At 30.6% G+C, this 18,287-nt stretch overlaps 2 protein-coding genes and 1 long non-coding RNA gene across 5 annotated transcripts; 1 reads left to right on the top strand and 2 right to left on the bottom strand.

Moving 5' to 3' along the window:
• Positions 1–962: 962 nt before the first annotated feature.
• On the bottom strand, positions 963–3,153 carry LOC105248069 (microspherule protein 1). Its single transcript, XM_011252639.3, has 6 exons — positions 2,954–3,153; positions 2,469–2,838; positions 2,165–2,365; positions 1,604–2,023; positions 1,295–1,510; positions 963–1,173 (listed from the first exon to the last, which is right to left on the bottom strand). The coding sequence occupies exons 1-6, from the start codon at positions 3,070–3,072 to the stop codon at positions 1,084–1,086; spliced, it is 1,416 nt and encodes a 471-aa protein (XP_011250941.1). The 5' UTR covers positions 3,073–3,153; the 3' UTR covers positions 963–1,083.
• Positions 3,154–11,016: 7,863 nt separating this feature from the next.
• On the bottom strand, positions 11,017–13,144 carry LOC112637172 (28S ribosomal protein S5, mitochondrial-like). 3 transcript variants are annotated; one of them, XR_003122446.1, is made up of 5 exons: positions 13,010–13,144; positions 12,574–12,917; positions 12,196–12,417; positions 11,913–12,120; positions 11,017–11,441 (listed from the first exon to the last, which is right to left on the bottom strand). XR_003122446.1 is itself a non-coding variant. In XM_025406263.1 (4 exons), the coding sequence occupies exons 2-4, from the start codon at positions 12,800–12,802 to the stop codon at positions 12,089–12,091; spliced, it is 483 nt and encodes a 160-aa protein (XP_025262048.1). In that variant the 5' UTR covers positions 12,803–12,917; positions 13,010–13,144; the 3' UTR covers positions 11,856–12,088. The 3 variants fall into 3 exon arrangements, 1 of the variants encoding a protein (XP_025262048.1); XR_003122445.1 differs by lacking the exon at positions 11,017–11,441 and adding an exon at positions 11,485–11,531; XM_025406263.1 differs by lacking the exon at positions 11,017–11,441 and having other exon boundaries at positions 11,856–12,120.
• A 3,911-nt stretch (positions 13,145–17,055) lies between these two features.
• On the top strand, positions 17,056–18,115 carry LOC112637173. The gene is made up of 3 exons (XR_003122447.1): positions 17,056–17,202; positions 17,553–17,623; positions 17,926–18,115. It is a non-coding gene; the product is annotated as an uncharacterized LOC112637173 (long non-coding RNA).
• The last annotated feature ends 172 nt before the right edge of the window (positions 18,116–18,287 follow it).

Genomic DNA, 18,287 nt, shown 5'->3' with positions numbered 1-18,287 from the left:
CGTGCGCGCGACGCGATATGCCCCCTGCGTATGTGTGCGTGAGTGTCGCGTACTCGTACCTGGTTTGCACCTGGGCGCATATGTGTGTGAACGCCTACATCGAATGCTCGTGAAAAATGCTATGCTAATCGCCTTACGCTTCGCTTAATATAGCTGCACCGCCACGAGTGCCGTTGGCTTGTTACGACGAGGAACGCGTGAAAAAAACACCCGTTATGCTCTTAACGCTATATGTCAATAAAATAAATCGCGGAAGCGTACGCTAAAATATCATATAATCATTGTGTTTTGATAGCGAAATTAATTTTGTCCTGGAATATGCGACAAAGATCTTTGATGATTTGCTTTTTTATTATCTCACACATTCATCAGATTATATCGAATAGCAAGATTTTTTTATTTATGTACAAAACCACTTATACTTTGAGATTGTTGAATACGCATAAAATATTCGATCGTTCTTGTTCTGTTATATGCGAGTGTATAAAACTTTTGAATTTTACACAACAGGTTTTAATTCGCTTATTATAGGGATGTACATAGAGAAATATATATATGCAATTTACAATTAAATTAAGTTTATACAATGTACTTCTCATTTTTCTTTTAACACACACACACACATACACACACATACATTATTATTCATTTTTATTTTACTTTGAACACAAAAATGATTATTACTAAGAATGAATTATTAATACTAAGAATGAATGAAATAAAATATATAAGCATATATAATGATCAAGTCTATTGTTTTTCCAAAGAAAGTATATATGCAAATCTAAATTACTACATTATGAAATAAATATAATATTGAATTTGATTTGTCATTTTTTGATTTGCTCAAAAAAATTAATTCTCTTTTATAGAAATTATGGTTTTATATAAATAATTACAGACAACAATTATAGACAACTAAATATTATATAAGATAAAGATATACATTAATATATGTAAAGATATACAAGGAAAGTATGTGCTATTCTCAAATGCAAAAAGTAGATCATATTTAAGAAAAGCAATTAATTACCAGTTATATAAACGACAATTAATATTGTCTTTTGTGTTCTTTCAAATATTTCAAGGATTCAAATTTAATTTGACAGCCTCTTGTCGTATCACAGAAATAAGTTCCTGATTTATTAAAAATGTGAATCTTAGTCCTGCAATCTGTGAAAAAAACATATATAGAAAATGCAATTAAAAGTTGAATACATTTCTTGGAAGAATATTTTTTTGAAAGAAATCTATCCAAATTAATTCAATATGTTGAGAAAATCATAATAATTACCTCAATTACACTATTGTTATTTAATTTCATTTTATTGCCAGCCAGAATTGGTCTGCTATCTACAAAAATCGGTCGTTTTCCTTCAGATGACAGAAAGAAGTCCCCATTATTTCTCAAACGAATGGTACCTTGTCGACGTGAAACTTTCCAAGCCGGACCTTCTAAACTAAGATCCACATCAACAGTGTGATCCTTTGTAGAACGTCCTACACTTATCTGGAAAAAGATATAAAAATTTTTCAAAAATAAGACAAGTTATATTTTACATAAATATAATATAAATAAAAAAAATAATTATTTATTTCTTACCTCCCTTGATCTCATGAGATATCTGACCAGTCTTCCTCTTAGAATGGCTAAAGTTTGATTATCAAATTCTGGGGGATTGGCACCTGTTACACTATCAACAAGCACCTGCCATCTGCCAAGTTCATTTTCCAATACTTTAATTTCCCTTTTATTCTTTCTATCTGTTGTTGTCAATTCAGCATCTATCAATTCATCTTTCGGTTCCATCAATTCGGTATCATTAATCATATCTTCAGCATCTGAAAAGTTCAATACATGTTCACCTCGTGGTAAACTTTGCACTGTCTGGTCTGGTAATAGGTGATATTGCTTCATTAGCTGCCAATGGCTATGTAATGCTTTTGCAGTTCTAGCTGGATAAAATGTATGTGCATTTGCTTCAAGTAATTCTTGAAATACTTCTGGTGTTGGTTGAGAAGTCTAAAACAAAATAAAAGATTATATTTTTAAAATAATGCAATTAAGATATAGCAATAGTAAAAATTAAATCAGTTAATTTAATCGCTCGTTTATTTTTCTCAAACATATTTGTTTTACTTAAGATATTTCTATAATACTCACTGATTTAATGGTACCCAATAGATCTTCCTCAGTCTTGCTATACAAAGTTCTCGCTTGCACGCTGGCTATCAATTCAGGATGTAAATTACGCATAGCTTGCACAGCTACGCGTGACACTGCACTGTCATACAATAGTGCATACCATCTTTGTTGTATCTCTTGCAATGTAAAGCGGCAAGAAAACTTTGTACCTCGATGAACCTTGAACAGTTATGCAACAGAATTTTAAAAATATTATATACATTATTTTTATTAATATCATAAAAAAAGGTAAAGTAAAAGAATGTAAAAACTAATTAAATACCATTCTCAAATCATTTGTTTGTTGTACACCAGTAATCAATGCTAAATCATCAGCAGGTTTCCATCGTCCGAGATCTTTAGTAGCATTGATAGAATGAGAGTGATTCTTATTCTTTTTGTTTTTTCGTCCAGGATTTGATCCGCTTGGTCTAGTGGGTCTACGATTACATCTATCTGATTGTGCCAAGGTGGTTGGAATTGGTATTGGAGTAGGTAATGTTTGCGTTGGTAGAACATCTATAGGACCGGCAGATACAGAAACTGTTCGCGATTTTGATGTTGATTTAGCACTTGTAGCAGGTGGTTGTAGATTGAACGTTGTTTCCACCACCTCATCATCAAACTTCTTGCGTTTTATCGTACGCGAAGAGCTTTAAACAAAAAGAAAATAAATAATACAATTTAGTTTAGAGGTTGTCTTGTGTCAATATATATAATGCATGTTTGAAAAAAAATTAATTCATATATAATGTAATTGATATTTACCTTCTCCGTTTGGTTGCTAAAGCATCTAGGGCTGACGATTCGATGGGAATACTTAAAAATCCATCTGTATTGTGTGCAAGTCCACTGTGATTGAGGTTAGTTGGAGTCGATATATCCATTGTTACGTAAATCCAGAGAGAAGAATGAAAAACGCCATGGTCCGCTTTTAGGTTAGGTGATCTCTGAAAGCGATGCGACCTCTATGGACATAAAAATGTGGACAGGAACTACAATGCCAATATCTACGAATATTTTCAGTGGATAACACAGATGTTTAATTTGAATCGTATGTTACCCACTGCCAATACTCGTGGACATTGCCTATTTCGATATATCGATTTTTATGCGAACAGAAATTATTTCTTTAACATTTATAGATATATTATATTATATTATATTATATGTTATATTTTATATATTATGTATTATATTTCATGTATTATATTATGTATTATATTTATTATGTATTATATTTTACGTATTTTAATACAGCAAACAATTTTTCAATATTGATCGCGATCTCGTTTAGAAAAGGAATTTAAAAGAGCGTCTCGCGCCATTAATTTACTCTTTACTCTCGTCGTCGCACGAATAATAATAGAACTGAAAAAATTAGTCTGACAATATAGAAATTATTTCTTTAATATTTATAGATATTTATAGAATCGAATATAATATGTCTGCGACGCTTTATCCTTCTATTTTTCAATCCTTTAAATATAAATTCGGATTGAAAATGCGCAGTAAAATAATTGAATCGTGGATTTAAAATTAATAATTAATTAAATAAATTATATATAAAAAACTTCATCGATGAAATAATGTGGTTGAATACAATTGAAATATAAGAAAAATAATATAATACTTGTAATGAATAACGTTAATGTGGAATACATAAATATTTTATATTTTAATTTCATGTAATCGAGATGAAATAAGACACTCATGATAACTTTAAAAATGTGTCCACAAATATCATATAACTTCAATAGCTGCACATTCGTCAAATTAATCCTATTACGTTAAATAAATCACAGCAGCTTGTTTTAATTTAATCTAATCTAACCAATTATATATCCTCCTCATTAAAATGTGTAAAACTGTACGTCAAACATTTAATACGATTAATATACTACGTAATAAAATGTAATACACTAATGAAATAATTAAATATTATTTTTGAAAGCATGATAAAATCCAGGCAGCATACGCTTGTATTTACATTCGACATCCAAAGACACTGAGAGGTTAGGTTAGGTTAGATTTTATCGAAAAATTTATCGTTTCACAGTTGGGAGCCCTACGAGATGGGTTGTGCAGCACTTCGCGCGTGTATACAAAATAAATTTGAAATTGCTTCTAGCCTAACCATCTTCACGCGAATGACTTTATTTGAATTGCATCGCGTCGCATCGAATTATGACGCGGCGCCGATTTGCCCGAACGTAATTCGGGACATCGCGATGCTGTATAAGCGTCGAATGAGCACGAATTGTCACGCAAATATGATAAATCAAATCTACTCACCGTTCACCGGCTGTTCCACAGGCCGCTCCACTCGCTCGCCTCGGGACGTCCCATTCCGATCTTGATGCACACAAACTCACACGATATTATCAACGCGAACGCGCGACACTTTATTCGGCACTCCCGATACTCGCACGCATCCGATAATCATCATCAAGGGCGCGAATAACGCAACGCAACTTCGCTCCATCTTCGCGATGACGCCATCACTGAATGTCGTCAAAAATCGCTGTCGCGCGTTTCCATCGACACATTATGAAAGTCGCGCGATCATCCTTGGACACTCTCGACACTCGTTCACTCGCGATATTCGTTTAAAAATGGTTAAAAGATGCGAAAAATGCGGATGTACGACGATCCGTGTAACTGCGTGTGACTCCGATTCACGTATGACGCGTATGACGTGCAGTGACGTAGCAGCACGCGCCAACATGGCGGCCGAACCATTGCGCATTCGTTTCTGCACAGTGGTTCGGCCGCCATGTTAGCGCGTGACTGCTACGTCACTGCTACGTCATACGCGTCATACGTGAATCGGAGTCACACGCAGTTACACGGATCGTCGTACATCCGCATTTTTCGCATCTTTTAACCATTTTTAAACGAATATCGCGAGTGAACGAGCGTTGAGAGTGTCCAATGATGATCGCGCGACTTTCATAATGTGTCGATGGAAACGCGCGACAGCGATTTTTGACGATATTCAGTGATGGCGTCATCGCGAAGATGGAGCGAAGTTGCGTCGCGTTATTCGCGCCCTTGATGATGATTATCGGATGCGAGCGAGTATCGGGAGTGCCGAATAAAGTATCGCGCGTTCGCGTTGATAATATCGTGTGAGTTTGTGTGCATCAAGATCGAAATGGGACGTCCCGAGGCGAGCGAACTGTCCCGAGGAGGAGCGGCCTGTGGAACAGCCGGTGAACGGTGAGTAGATTTGATTTATTATATTTGCGTGACAATTCGTGCTCATTCGACGCTTATACAGCATCGCGATGTCCCGAATTACATTCGAACAAATCGGCGCCGCATCATAATTCGATGCGATGCTGTGCAATTCAAATAGAGTCGATCGCGTGAAGATGGTTAGGCTAGAAGCGATTTCAAATTTATTTTGTATATGAGCACGCAGTGCTGCACAACCCATCTCGTAGAGCTGCCAACTGTTAAACGATAAATTTGTTTGATCTAACCTAACCTAACCTAACCTAACCTCTCAGTGTCTTTGGATATCGAATGTAAACACAAGCATATGCTGCCTGGATTTTATCATGCTTTCAAAAATAATATTTAATAATTTTTATATTAATATTAAATAATATTTAATTATTTTTATATTAATCGTATTAAATGTGCGACGTACAGTTTTACACATTTTAATGAGGAGCATATAATATAATTGGTTAGGTTAGATTAAATTAAAACAAGCTGCTGTGATTCATTTAACGAAATAGGATTAATTTGACGAATGTGCAGCTATTGAAGTTACATGATATTTGTGGACACATTTTTAAAGTAATCATGAGTGTCTTATCTCATCTCGATTATATGAAATTAAAATATAAAATATTTATGTATTCCACATTTACGTTATTCATTACAAGTACTATATTACTTATATCGTAGTACAAAAATTAACGTTATTCATTAGAAGTACTATATTCTTATATCTCAATCATATTTCATCGATGAAGCTTTTCATATACCGCAGACAATATGATATTGTGTGTGGAATTTTACACAGGTAATACGTGGCACAAAAATAATTTGCTCTCAAGTATTGTGCGCATTTCTCAAAAATAAATCAAATTAAATTATTTTCAGGATCCAAAAATCACTACATTGCCAGGATTGTACCTTATTATAACTGCGATATTATCACCTTTTAATATGTGTGCGCAGTATTACATACATAAAATATATAAATTTATTTGAAACGTACTGAAATCTCGATCTTATTTATAATATTTATGATATTATAAAAGAAAATTGCAACTCTAATGAAACAAAGCGGTGGAATAATTGGTTGATACTTATGCTGGTCAATATTTACCCTTTTTTCATCATTAGACTTTTGGTGCTTTTTTTATACAGATGGTATCTGTAAATATAGTACTCGTAATGTTGTTTCTGCATCACTGTAAGCACACAAAAATGATAGCATTTGCAGGTAATTATGTATTATATTTATATATCATAAGAAAGAGAAAATAAAATTAAAGTTGAATACTGAATGTGCTCTAAAGTAAATCTCATCTAAATAAATAAATGCATAAATGTGCGCTCCACATTCCTCATGAAAAAAATACATAATATTAATCTTTATGTATTATTTTTAGATTTGTTTTTTATTCTTTTAAATTCTCTAGATGCACTTTTCATTTCTGCTCTCTTTCTTTCCAAGTACTAAATATAGATCTATCATTTTTAATATAAATCTGTCATTTTTAGTGTACATTATTGCAGTAAGTGGAATAAAGAGCAAATCTTTTGGCACATTTAAAATGTACAGGAAAGTCAGTTTTATCTGATACGTTTTTTTCAATAGAAATATCTGAAAAAATTCATACGTCTTTTTTAATTTTAATCTTTCTAAATAAAAATTAGAATAATAAATTTGCAAAATAATTTGCTTTAATATATTTTTATTGCAAACATATGAAGCAAAGTGCTCAAGGTGCATCACTATGAAAACATCGATAGAATAAAAAGTAGATCGTATACAAAAAAATTAAAATATTTACACTACATATTTGATATAGCATTTAATCGATATGTGCAGTAATACGATAAAATCTAATTTTCTCTCGAATTTTTTCACGAAATTTAAACTACTAAAAAAATATCAAATGTTCAAATTGTTCAATAGTCTTGCGAAAGAAGCAGTTCTCGCTTTTCTAAAGAATCTTTAGAAAAAAAAGTACAAAAAATTCTAAAGAAAAAAAAAAGGACAAAAAATTTTAAATCTCACATGGATATTTAATTTTATACTAATATTTTTAATGTAACACTTCATTTATAAAGATTTTATTTTGTGAAACGTTTATACATAAAAGTACAATGATTATACGGCTACTTTAATCTATTGTTTCATCTTCGCATGATTTTCGTTTATAAAATAATTGTGCCTCTAGATATTTTTCTCTGGAAGCTTTATGCAATGTGTGCAACCTAAATCTGTTAACGTACAAGTATTAGAGTAACGGAATAAGCATATGTAATTTGATTAAAAATACGTGCTTTACATGAATTTTTAATTACATATTTTGTTATGTTACAAATAAAAAAATCATGCTTGCGCGACGTGATTCTAACAATTTACCGACATGCACAAAATGATGACTTTACCGGCACTCGAAAAGTATTTAGACTACGTAATTCTGGCGTTTAACGCGAATGCAGATGGCGATACTAAACAGCAAAGAAAGATGGCTGCATGAGTGAAACGCGAGGCGCGAAATATTGCATTTCGTACATCGTTCTTTGCGAAAAAAATGTGTGAAAGTGTTGTACGTATTCGCGATTAACAGGTCGGTATTGATGAATACTAATCAACGCAAGTATAATTTGTCTTGCATTGGATATCTCTTCAAACTCTGTATATGAATCGCTCTCAGTCTTTTAAAATGCAAAACTAAATATTATAAGATTTGGCTTTGGAAAAGCGCGATAAAACAATCGAATCATTCGTAATTCATATCATTAGCATAATATACTATGAATTTTCTACGTTATATATTGAATCGAAATTGCGCGAAAGAGGAAAAAAAGAACAAGCCAATGAATAGACATTTCCATCCTTTACTAAAAGAAAAAGAAATTAAAAATATCTCTCAATTTTTTCTCTGTTTCTTCGGGCAAGTCTACATATATGACCAATATGATTAATTGATTCTATCATTATATATTTATCATTATGTGCTTTCAGAAATCAAAGTTACGCGAACGTTGAGCCCAGGGATGGCCATGCGCAGAAACGAATGCGCAGTGGTTCGGCCGCCATGTTGGCGCGTGACTGCGATGTCACAGTACGTCACTGCTACGTCATACGCGTCATACGCGACTCGGAGTCATACGCAGTTACACGGATCGTCGTACATCCGCATTTTTCGCGTCTTTTAACCGTTTTTAAACGAATATCGCGAGTGAACGAGCGTCGAAAGTGCTAAGGATGATCGCGCGACTTTCATAGTGTGTCGATGGAAACGCGCGACAGCGATTTTTGACGATATTCAGTGATGGCGTCATTGCGAAGATGGAGCGAAATTGCGTCGCGTTATTCGCGCCCTTGATGATGATTATCGGATGCGAGCGAGTATTGGGAGTACCGAATAAAGTGTCGCGCGTTCGCGTTGATGATATCGTGTGGATTTGTGTGCATCAAGATCGGAATGGGACGTCCCGAGGCGAGCGAATTGTCCGGAGGAGCGGCCTGTGGAACAGCCGGTGAGTAGATTTGATTTATCATATTTGCGTGATAATTTGTGCTCATTCGACGCTTATACAGCATCGCGATGTCCCGAATTACATTCGGACAAATCGGCATCATAATTCGATTCGGTACAATTCAAATAAAGTCGATCGCGTGAAGATGGTTCGGCTAGAAGCGATTTCAAATTTATTTTGTATACGCGCGCGCAGTGCTGCACAGCCTATCTCGTAGGGCTGCCAACCGTCAAACGATAAATTTTTTCGATCTAACCTAATCTAACCTAACCTATCCTAACCTCTCAGTATCTTCGGTTGTCGAATGTAAATACAAGCGTATGCTCCCTGGATTTTATCATGCTTTCAAAAATAATATTTAATTATTTCATTAGTGTATTACATTTTATTACGTATTATATTAATCGTATTAGATGTGCGACGTACAGTTTTACACATTTTAATGAGAAGCATATGATATAATTGGTTAGGTTAGATTAAATTAAAACAAGCTGCTGTGATTCATTTAACGTAATAGGATTAATTTGACGAATGTGCAGCTATTGAAGTTACATGATATTTGTGGACACATTTTTAAAGTAGTCATAAGTATCTTATCTCATCTCGATTATATGAAATTAAAATATAAAATATTTATGTATTCCACATTAACGTTATTCATTGCAAGTACTATATTACTACATTACAAGTACTTTTCTTATATCTCAATCATATTCAACCATTTATTTCATCGATGAAGCTTTTCATATATCGCAGACAATATGATACTGTGTGTGGAAGTTTTTAAACACAGGTAATACATGGCACAAAAATAACTTGCTCTCAAGTATTGTGCGCATTTCTCAAAAATAAATCAAATTAAATTATTTTCAGAATCCAAAAATTGCTACATTGCCAGGATTGTATCTTATTATAACTGCGATATTATCACCTTTTAATATGTGTGCGCAGTATTACATACATAAAATATATAAATTTATTTGAAACATACTGAAATCTTTATCCTATTTACAATATTCATGATATTATAAAAGAAAATTGCAACTCTAATGAAACAGAGCGATGGAATAATTGGTTGATACTTATGTTGGTCTACAATATTTACCCTTTTTTCACCATTAGACTTTTGGTGCTTTTTTTATTATCCAGATGTTATCTGTAAATATAGTACTCGTAATGTTGTTTCTGTATCACTGTAAGCATACAAAAATGATAGCATATGCAGATAATTATGTTATACTTATATATCGTAAAAAGAGAAAATAAAATTAAAGTTGAATACTGAATGTGCCCTAAAGTAAATCTCATCTAAATAAATAAATGCATAAATGTGCGCTCCACATTCCTCATGAAAAAAATACATAATATTAATCTTTATGTATTATTTTTAGATTTGTTTTTTATTCTTTTAGATTCTCTAGATCATAGATGCACTTTTCATTTCTGCTCTCTTTCTTTCCAATTACTAAATATACTACTAATCTATCATTTTTAATATAGATCTGTCATTTTTAGTGTACATTATTGCAGTAAGTGGAATAAAGAGCAAATCTTTTGGCACATTTAAAATATACAGGAAAGTCAGTTTTATCTGATTCGTTTTTTTCAATAGAAATATCTGAAAAAATTCGTACGTTTTTTTTAATCTTAACTTTTCTAAATAAAAATTAGAATAATAAATTTGCAAAATAATTTGCTTTAATATATTTTTATTGCAAACATATGAAGCAAAGTGCTCAAGATGCATCACTATGAAAACATCGATAGAATAAAAAATAAATCGTATACAAAAAAATTAAAATATTTACACAACATATTTGATATAGCATTTAATCGATATGTGCAGTAATACGATAAAATCTAATTTTCTCTCGAATTTTTTCACGAAATTTAGACTACTAAAAAAACATCAAATATTCAAATTGTTCAATAATCTTGCGAAAGAAGCAGTTCTCGCTTAAAGAATCTTTAGAAAAAAAGTACAAAAAATTCCAAAGAAAAAGGACAAAAAATTTTAAATCTCACATGGATATTTAATTTTACTTTAATACTAATATTTCTAATGTAACACTTCATTTATAAAGATTTTATTTTGTGAAACGTTTATACATAAAAGTACAATGATTATACGGCTTCTTTATTCTATTGTTTCATCTTCGCGTGGTTTTCGTTTATAAAATATTTGTGCCTCTGGATATTTTTCTATCAGAAAATGCAGTTTTCCATATTTCGCTAACAATTGTATTTTCGTTTCGTCGGAGTTTCTCGTTCGTTCAAATCCAACATTCCATTTTCTTTTGTAAGACGGAAGTTTAGTAAAGAATGGCAGTAATTTCTTCTTTTTCAACACCATTCTTTTGTCCATTACATACTGCATAAAATCGAGAGACTTATTGGACGGTACTTCTGATTTTCTGATTTGCGCTGGTGAAACAAGTACTACTGGATAATTCCCATTTTCTGATTTAACTTTGACTAAATGCTATCATTTTTCATCTGCAAGTTGTTGATATTTCTGCAAATATTTCCATTATTTTGAGATTGATTTGTTCCATGATATATTGCAATAATTAAAGTATGATTACTGATATAATCTGCCATGAGACTACAGAGAAAGCCAGCTTTAATTCTTTATTTTGTTCAATATTTTTAATAATATAATAATTAAATTAAAGTTCTATGAAAATATGCTTGAAATACTAAATAAAAAAGATTGTTTCTTATGTACAACCTTATAAAGTTTAAGTAAACAAAAAATTATTGTTAATAATATACATATATAAATTGATAATTAAATAAAACAATTAATTAATTAATCGACACAATCCACGTTTTTTTTAACTTTATGTCTAACATATATATATATATATATATATATATATATATATATATATATGTATATATATTTTTATAAATAAAAAATGTTTCTTTCTAATATAAATTAAATAAAAAGTATAATATGCCTTCAAAAACTTTATATTCACACCTATTGCAATAAACCAACCAAAGAATGCTTTTACATTCCTCCTTGTACTTTGGTATACATATCCTTTATGCCAATTCTCTCGCAACATGCTTTTATCGCATGATGACAAACAAGCCCATTATCCTTCATGAATTTTCTTTACAAATATTTTTTTACAATATTTTTATATTCTCAAACTATGTAAACTGTGTAAAGAAATCATGTAACACTGAAAAATACAAAGTGATATTAAAAGAGAAGAAATAAATTTTATATTATATAGTATTGACAATTATTTTCTTACCAGTGTGTTCCTTATATGTAGAAATATACATTAATCTTTGACCAGCCCTATTTTTAATCGTCTTTAGGGATGCTTTGGCTTTTGATAACGCAAATCCAGCCAATCCATTTCCATTCCCAGTTACTATAAATGAATTGATTCTAGTCTTACGTGCTAAATTACTGGTCATACAAGTTATCATTTTGTTTTCCAAAATCCAGGTTTCAAAACTTTCAAATGTATCTGCAGAAAACAAAGATATTAATTATATATGATTCTAATATTTAGAACTGAAACATCAAAAAAAAAAAAATTGAAAATAGACATCGTATCACATGATTTTTGTATGTGTGTAATTTAACCATTTAACCATAATCCAATAATAGCATAAATATTAACCTTTTCCAATAAGATCTGATTCAATGCTTCTGCCATCCATTGTAACACTCCTCCAACCACATTCCAATGGCGATAATTTTATTTGCATTGGTCTGGTCTGACTTTGTGGTAATTCCATAAGTTTTTGCTTTCTTTCAAGATTTACAAGCAGTTTCAGCTGTTGAATTAATTCTTTCCCTCTAAACACAGAAGTGTTCAGACCAGGAAATTGTATTGGAATTTTTCCCATGCCAATAATTTGCTCCTTATTTAGGCCTCTCTTTTCATTACTCTTCTTGATCTACCTCTGCGTCTTCCTGCATTACTGATACTTGTCACATCCTTTCATAATTCATCTTCAGGTCCTATAGAACAAAAGCATAGTGAAATACAAACTATTTTCTACTGTAAATATAAACTATTATCAAAATGCTATATCCATAAAAGTTCTACTTACTATTCGCAAAGAACATAGAGTTTCTCACATTATTTAATAAAGTGACTATTTTTAATAAATGTGAATGACTGACAAGCAATAAATTAAACAATATTAAACAATAATATATACCTGAAAAAAATTTCATAATTTTATTAGAATTAAATTGATAAATTAATTTTAAATACATATTATATGTTAATTACATATAATAATTTAGAGACAATGATATATTTCATTTGCGTTACCATTGTTTACAGATTGAACATTTTTATCAAATTATTTACAACTCTACAAATATGTAGCATACGACAAGCCATTTTTAAAATCTATAAAACAAACAACAAAATTGTTCATAGTTTTCACTCTGTTTTGTCATAGTCTGCTTTTAGGCGATCTCTGAAAGCAATGCATCCTATAAACAAAAAAATATAAACATGAACTACGTAGTCAAATCTACGAATGTTTTCAATGGGTAACATAATTTCGGATTATATTCCATGCCTCGTACACAAAATGTCGATAACATAAGTAACGCAAAACATTTGTATATATTAAATAAATTTGTAATATAAATAAGTTTTGTGATCTCTCTCTCTCTATCTATTTATCTATCTATCTATCTATCTATCTATCTATCAAGTATAATTATTAAAATATATTACCCGATATTATATTATATTATATTATATTAATCACACATTATCTATCACCACCATCGCCATTATTATATGTAATTTAATATATACTACCGTTTAATTAAAAAAATATTTGCCTCAATTAATTTCAATCAGAAAGAAGAATAAGAAACATCATAGATCACTTGGGTAATTCCTAAAGGCAATACGCCCTCTGAAATAAAAACGTGGACATGAACTACGAAGCTAAATCATGAATGTTTTCAGTAGGTAACATTATTTTGGATTGTTTCGTCAGTAACACAAGTATCGATAATGCAAAACACTAAATTTTTAATACAAATCTAAAGTTTTGGGTGGTCTTTCTCTCCCTGTATTAATAATATAATTAATTATTAATATATTCCTTGATACAATATATTAATCACACATCGTCCATCATCACCATCGCCACCGCCATTTTTACGTGATTTTTATCACAACGGTTCATCATTGAAAATAAATTATAACACAAAAAATATTCTAGTTTATTTTTAAATATTATTTTTAAATATTATTTTTAAATATTAAATAATATAAGTATTAAAATTAAAATAAAAAATTGGCTCAAATAATAATAATTAAAAATTAACTAAACAATTGATAACTAAGAGCCAATAAAAAGCGCGATAACTGGAGCACAAGAAAAATCCTTTCTCTTTTAATTATTATTATATTTGAAATTATTAGTATATATTTATTAGTAAATTACTCGTCACAATACATACAATAAATACGAACGTTTCGGATTATCTTTTAATCTACCTTCAACGTGACATTAATATTATTACACATTCGAAAATATTAGACAATGACATATGAAAAATTATATAAATCAGATGCAGATAGCATTTGTAATATCTGCATGCCGATTATGAAACGATTTATATAATTTCATATTTATTCATATTTATATAATTTTATATGTTATTGTCTAATATTTTTTAATGAGTAATATAATGATACGCCGTTAAATTTCTTTTCTAGATGCGATCGCGATCAACACCGAAAATTATTTATTATAACTATATGATTAATTAACTTTTATAAATAACACATAATTAATATCTACATACAAATCGCGACAAAAATTCTCTATCACATTTAATCGTAATTTATTCATTTAATCAACTAAGAATTATAGTAACAGAAATCTAAAATAATAAATTATTATTTCGATATGAAATCGATTTTTACGAGCAGAAATTATTTCTTTAGTATTTATAGATATTTATAGAGTCAAATACAATATATCTGCGATGCTTTATTTTTCAATCATTGAAATATTTTGAATTGTGAGAACGCACAATAAAATAATTGAATCATGAATCTAAACATAATGAAAGACTCCATACATCAATCTTTTAATAAATAATCCTATAATTAAGAAATCTATGTAATCTAAAATACTGTTATATACTTAAATATATTCCATATATACATATATGTATATATTAAAACGTAAAATATTTCGAACGTAAAATACGTAAAATATTTCGATGACGAACAAACAATAATCGACCTTGGTGCCGTAATAGCGCGCTAATGTTTATATGCTATAGTCTTGAAAAATGTTTCGATAAAAAAATAATAATAACACGGTCTTTCGGACTAACTTTTTCGCTTCTATTATTATTCGCGCGTCGACACTCAAAGAGTAAAGTAGTGGTATACAAGACGCTCCGTTAAATCCTTTTCTAGACGCGATCGCGATCAATATCGAAAAATTATTTGCTGTATTTATTATATTATATTATAATATAAAATATAATATAATATAATACAATATATTTCGATATGACGAACGGAAATAATAAGTCTGAAAAATTTTCGGTACAAAAATAATAATACACGGTCTTTTGATTAATTTGTTCGGTTCTATTATCATTCGCGCGATGACACTCAAAGAGTAAAGTAATAGTACAAGACGCTCCGTTAAATCTTTTCTAGACGCGATCGCGATCAATATCGAAAAATTATTGCTGTATTAAAATATGTAAAATATAATATAATATAATATAATATAATATGATATAATATAATAAAAATACGTATTGTTTACGCCAAGATTGATATTATTATCTGTTTGTCATCGAAATATCTTACGTACGTTAACATATTTATATTACCTTATATTGTAATATAAAATATAATACAATATATTTCGATATGACGAACGAACAATAACACGGCATTCGATTTGACGTAAACAATAGCGCGCTAGTCGTACAACGTATGGCCTTCGTATCATTCATAAAGCGACACTCGAGCAATAAAGATCGTAGTGCGAAATACGTCGTATATTCTTAAATTAATTATTAATTAAACGATTATTTATCGTGACTTTCAATTATATTAAACTTTCGACTATAATCGAATTAATATACATGTATTGCATATATATATATATATATTATATATATATATATCAATAATGAAAACAACAAATTCATTACGCGTAATAATTAGTTTTACAAAATAAATTATTTTGAGTTTTATAAAGAAGATTTATAATTATATATCTATTAATTATATATTATATTATATATAAAATTATATATAATATAACCCTCCCACGGGGTACACCTTGTCGCGGTGGGAGGGCTTAGTACTTGGATGGTGCCTTGAAGTTTATTTTAAATTTTTTAATTTAGAATAAATCTCAAGGAGCCTGAAGAGGAAGCTAAGTACCCTTTCGCGTCGTCGTGCCGTCAACGTGTCGCGGATGGCGGCGTCTCGTTACCGCGTTTTCGCGTTTAGCTTTTTCGCGTCATCGCGTCATCGCGTTTTCGCGTTGGACTTTCTCGCAATCCCAATTTCATTTATATGTCATCGAGTTGTCATCTTCCGACGTCAATTAACTGGGATGTTCATTGAGTCGTTGCTGCAACGATCTTTGTCTCACGCCTGGTGCAACGCGGCATTTAGGTGATGCCGGCGCGCATGCGGATGCCAGTACTGTGTATGTGGGCGCGCGATTTTGAGCTTTTGCTCAAAAGTCCGGCTGATTGAGGTCACGCTCTGCTTCTGGCTCCAGTTCGGTACGGATCGGTTAGGATTCGATCGATTGCTTGGAATCGTCGTTAATGGATCCCTTTTCTTGTTCCGTCTGAGATAGGATATTAGGCGCGGACAAGAGTCGAGTGAACTCCATTCGCGTTGATTCCATCAATCGATAGTTTTCTTCCGTTTCGGACTTAACTCTTGTTCGGAGGTAAGATGCGTTGAATTCCCAACCTGTTGACTCGAAGATGACTCTTGTAAAAGTGAAACGGGATTTTCGCTCGTACCGAAACCGGGAGTGCCGTTTAAAGTATATATATATTAAATATATACATCGCGCGACAAAACAGAAAATTTTTAATCGTATCGAATAGTGCAGGAGTGCCGTTCAGTATCGCGCGTAAAAGTGCGAAAATAGCGATATAAAAATATCGCACGTGAGTGCGGGAATGCCGCTAAAAGTTTCGCGCGATTAAGACTGAGAGGAGGAGGAGGCCTAGGAGAGGCATCGAGCTTCGGCAGAGCAACCGTCTGGTAAATAGTTTATTTATTTGCAATTATATATATATATATATATATATATATATATATATAAATTAAATATTGAATATATTTATTATAATTTAAATTAAGCAATTAATCGTAATTTGATTTTTTTATTCATATGATTTAAATACGAATTTTAAAGAAAAAGATTTTTATATAAAATTTATAATCTTGTAAAGGTTTTATAAAGTTATTCAAGAATTATTAGTAATATTTTATTTTATTAATCTGCTATTATTATATGCGTCGGATATAAAATTCAATACATACAATAATTTTTAAAATAATAATTATTTTGAACATTATTACAATTTAGATCTTCTATTTGTATGTTATAGAACAACCCAGATGATCTGAGAGGAGGAGCAGGCCTAGGAGAGGCATCCTGCACCAGCGGAACAACCTGATGGTGAATATTATTATTTATATTAATTGTATATAAATGAATGAATTAATTTATTAATTTGATTCATGTGAATGATTTAAACAAGAAAAAATTGGGAAAATTTTTGTAATATTTCTTTCTATATAATTCTGTCTAAAGGTTCTACTTGAAAAAATTAATTAATTATAAAATTATTTTATATTTATATATCTATTTATAATTGCGCACATCGGACATAAAATTCAATGAATCCAATAATAAATTTCTTAAAATATTAATTATTTTAAACATTGATGTAATTTGCATTTTATATTTGTATGTTACAGACAACGTAGCTTCAATATCAATTCCGCTGTTGCGCATCAGTGCCGGTAAGTGACAACCATTTTTATTTTGAAGCAAAGGATTTATAAATGCATGAAGAAATCCATTGCTTCTAACTCTCCGTTGGTGGGACAATACGTGAGTAAAAATTAAAGTGAAAAAGTAATGGAAAAATATTTTTAATAAAGACAGATGATATTTTTGTTGCAATTGTATGATGGACATACATGAAATATTCTAAAATTCTATTATATATCGGTCTCTATAAAAAACAATTTTATAAAAATAAAGGTTTTAATCGACAAATATTTAATCTATAAAATAGAGATATTTCTAACCAATCTGCCAACGAGAGTTAAAAATG

Source organism: Camponotus floridanus, unplaced genomic scaffold (genome assembly GCF_003227725.1).
Source record: "Camponotus floridanus strain SB8 unplaced genomic scaffold, Cflo_v7.5 scaffold138, whole genome shotgun sequence".
Classification (NCBI taxonomy): Eukaryota; Metazoa; Arthropoda; class Insecta; order Hymenoptera; family Formicidae; genus Camponotus; species Camponotus floridanus.
Note: the sequence above shows the minus strand (reverse complement) of the source record. Positions and strands in the feature narration are given on the sequence as shown.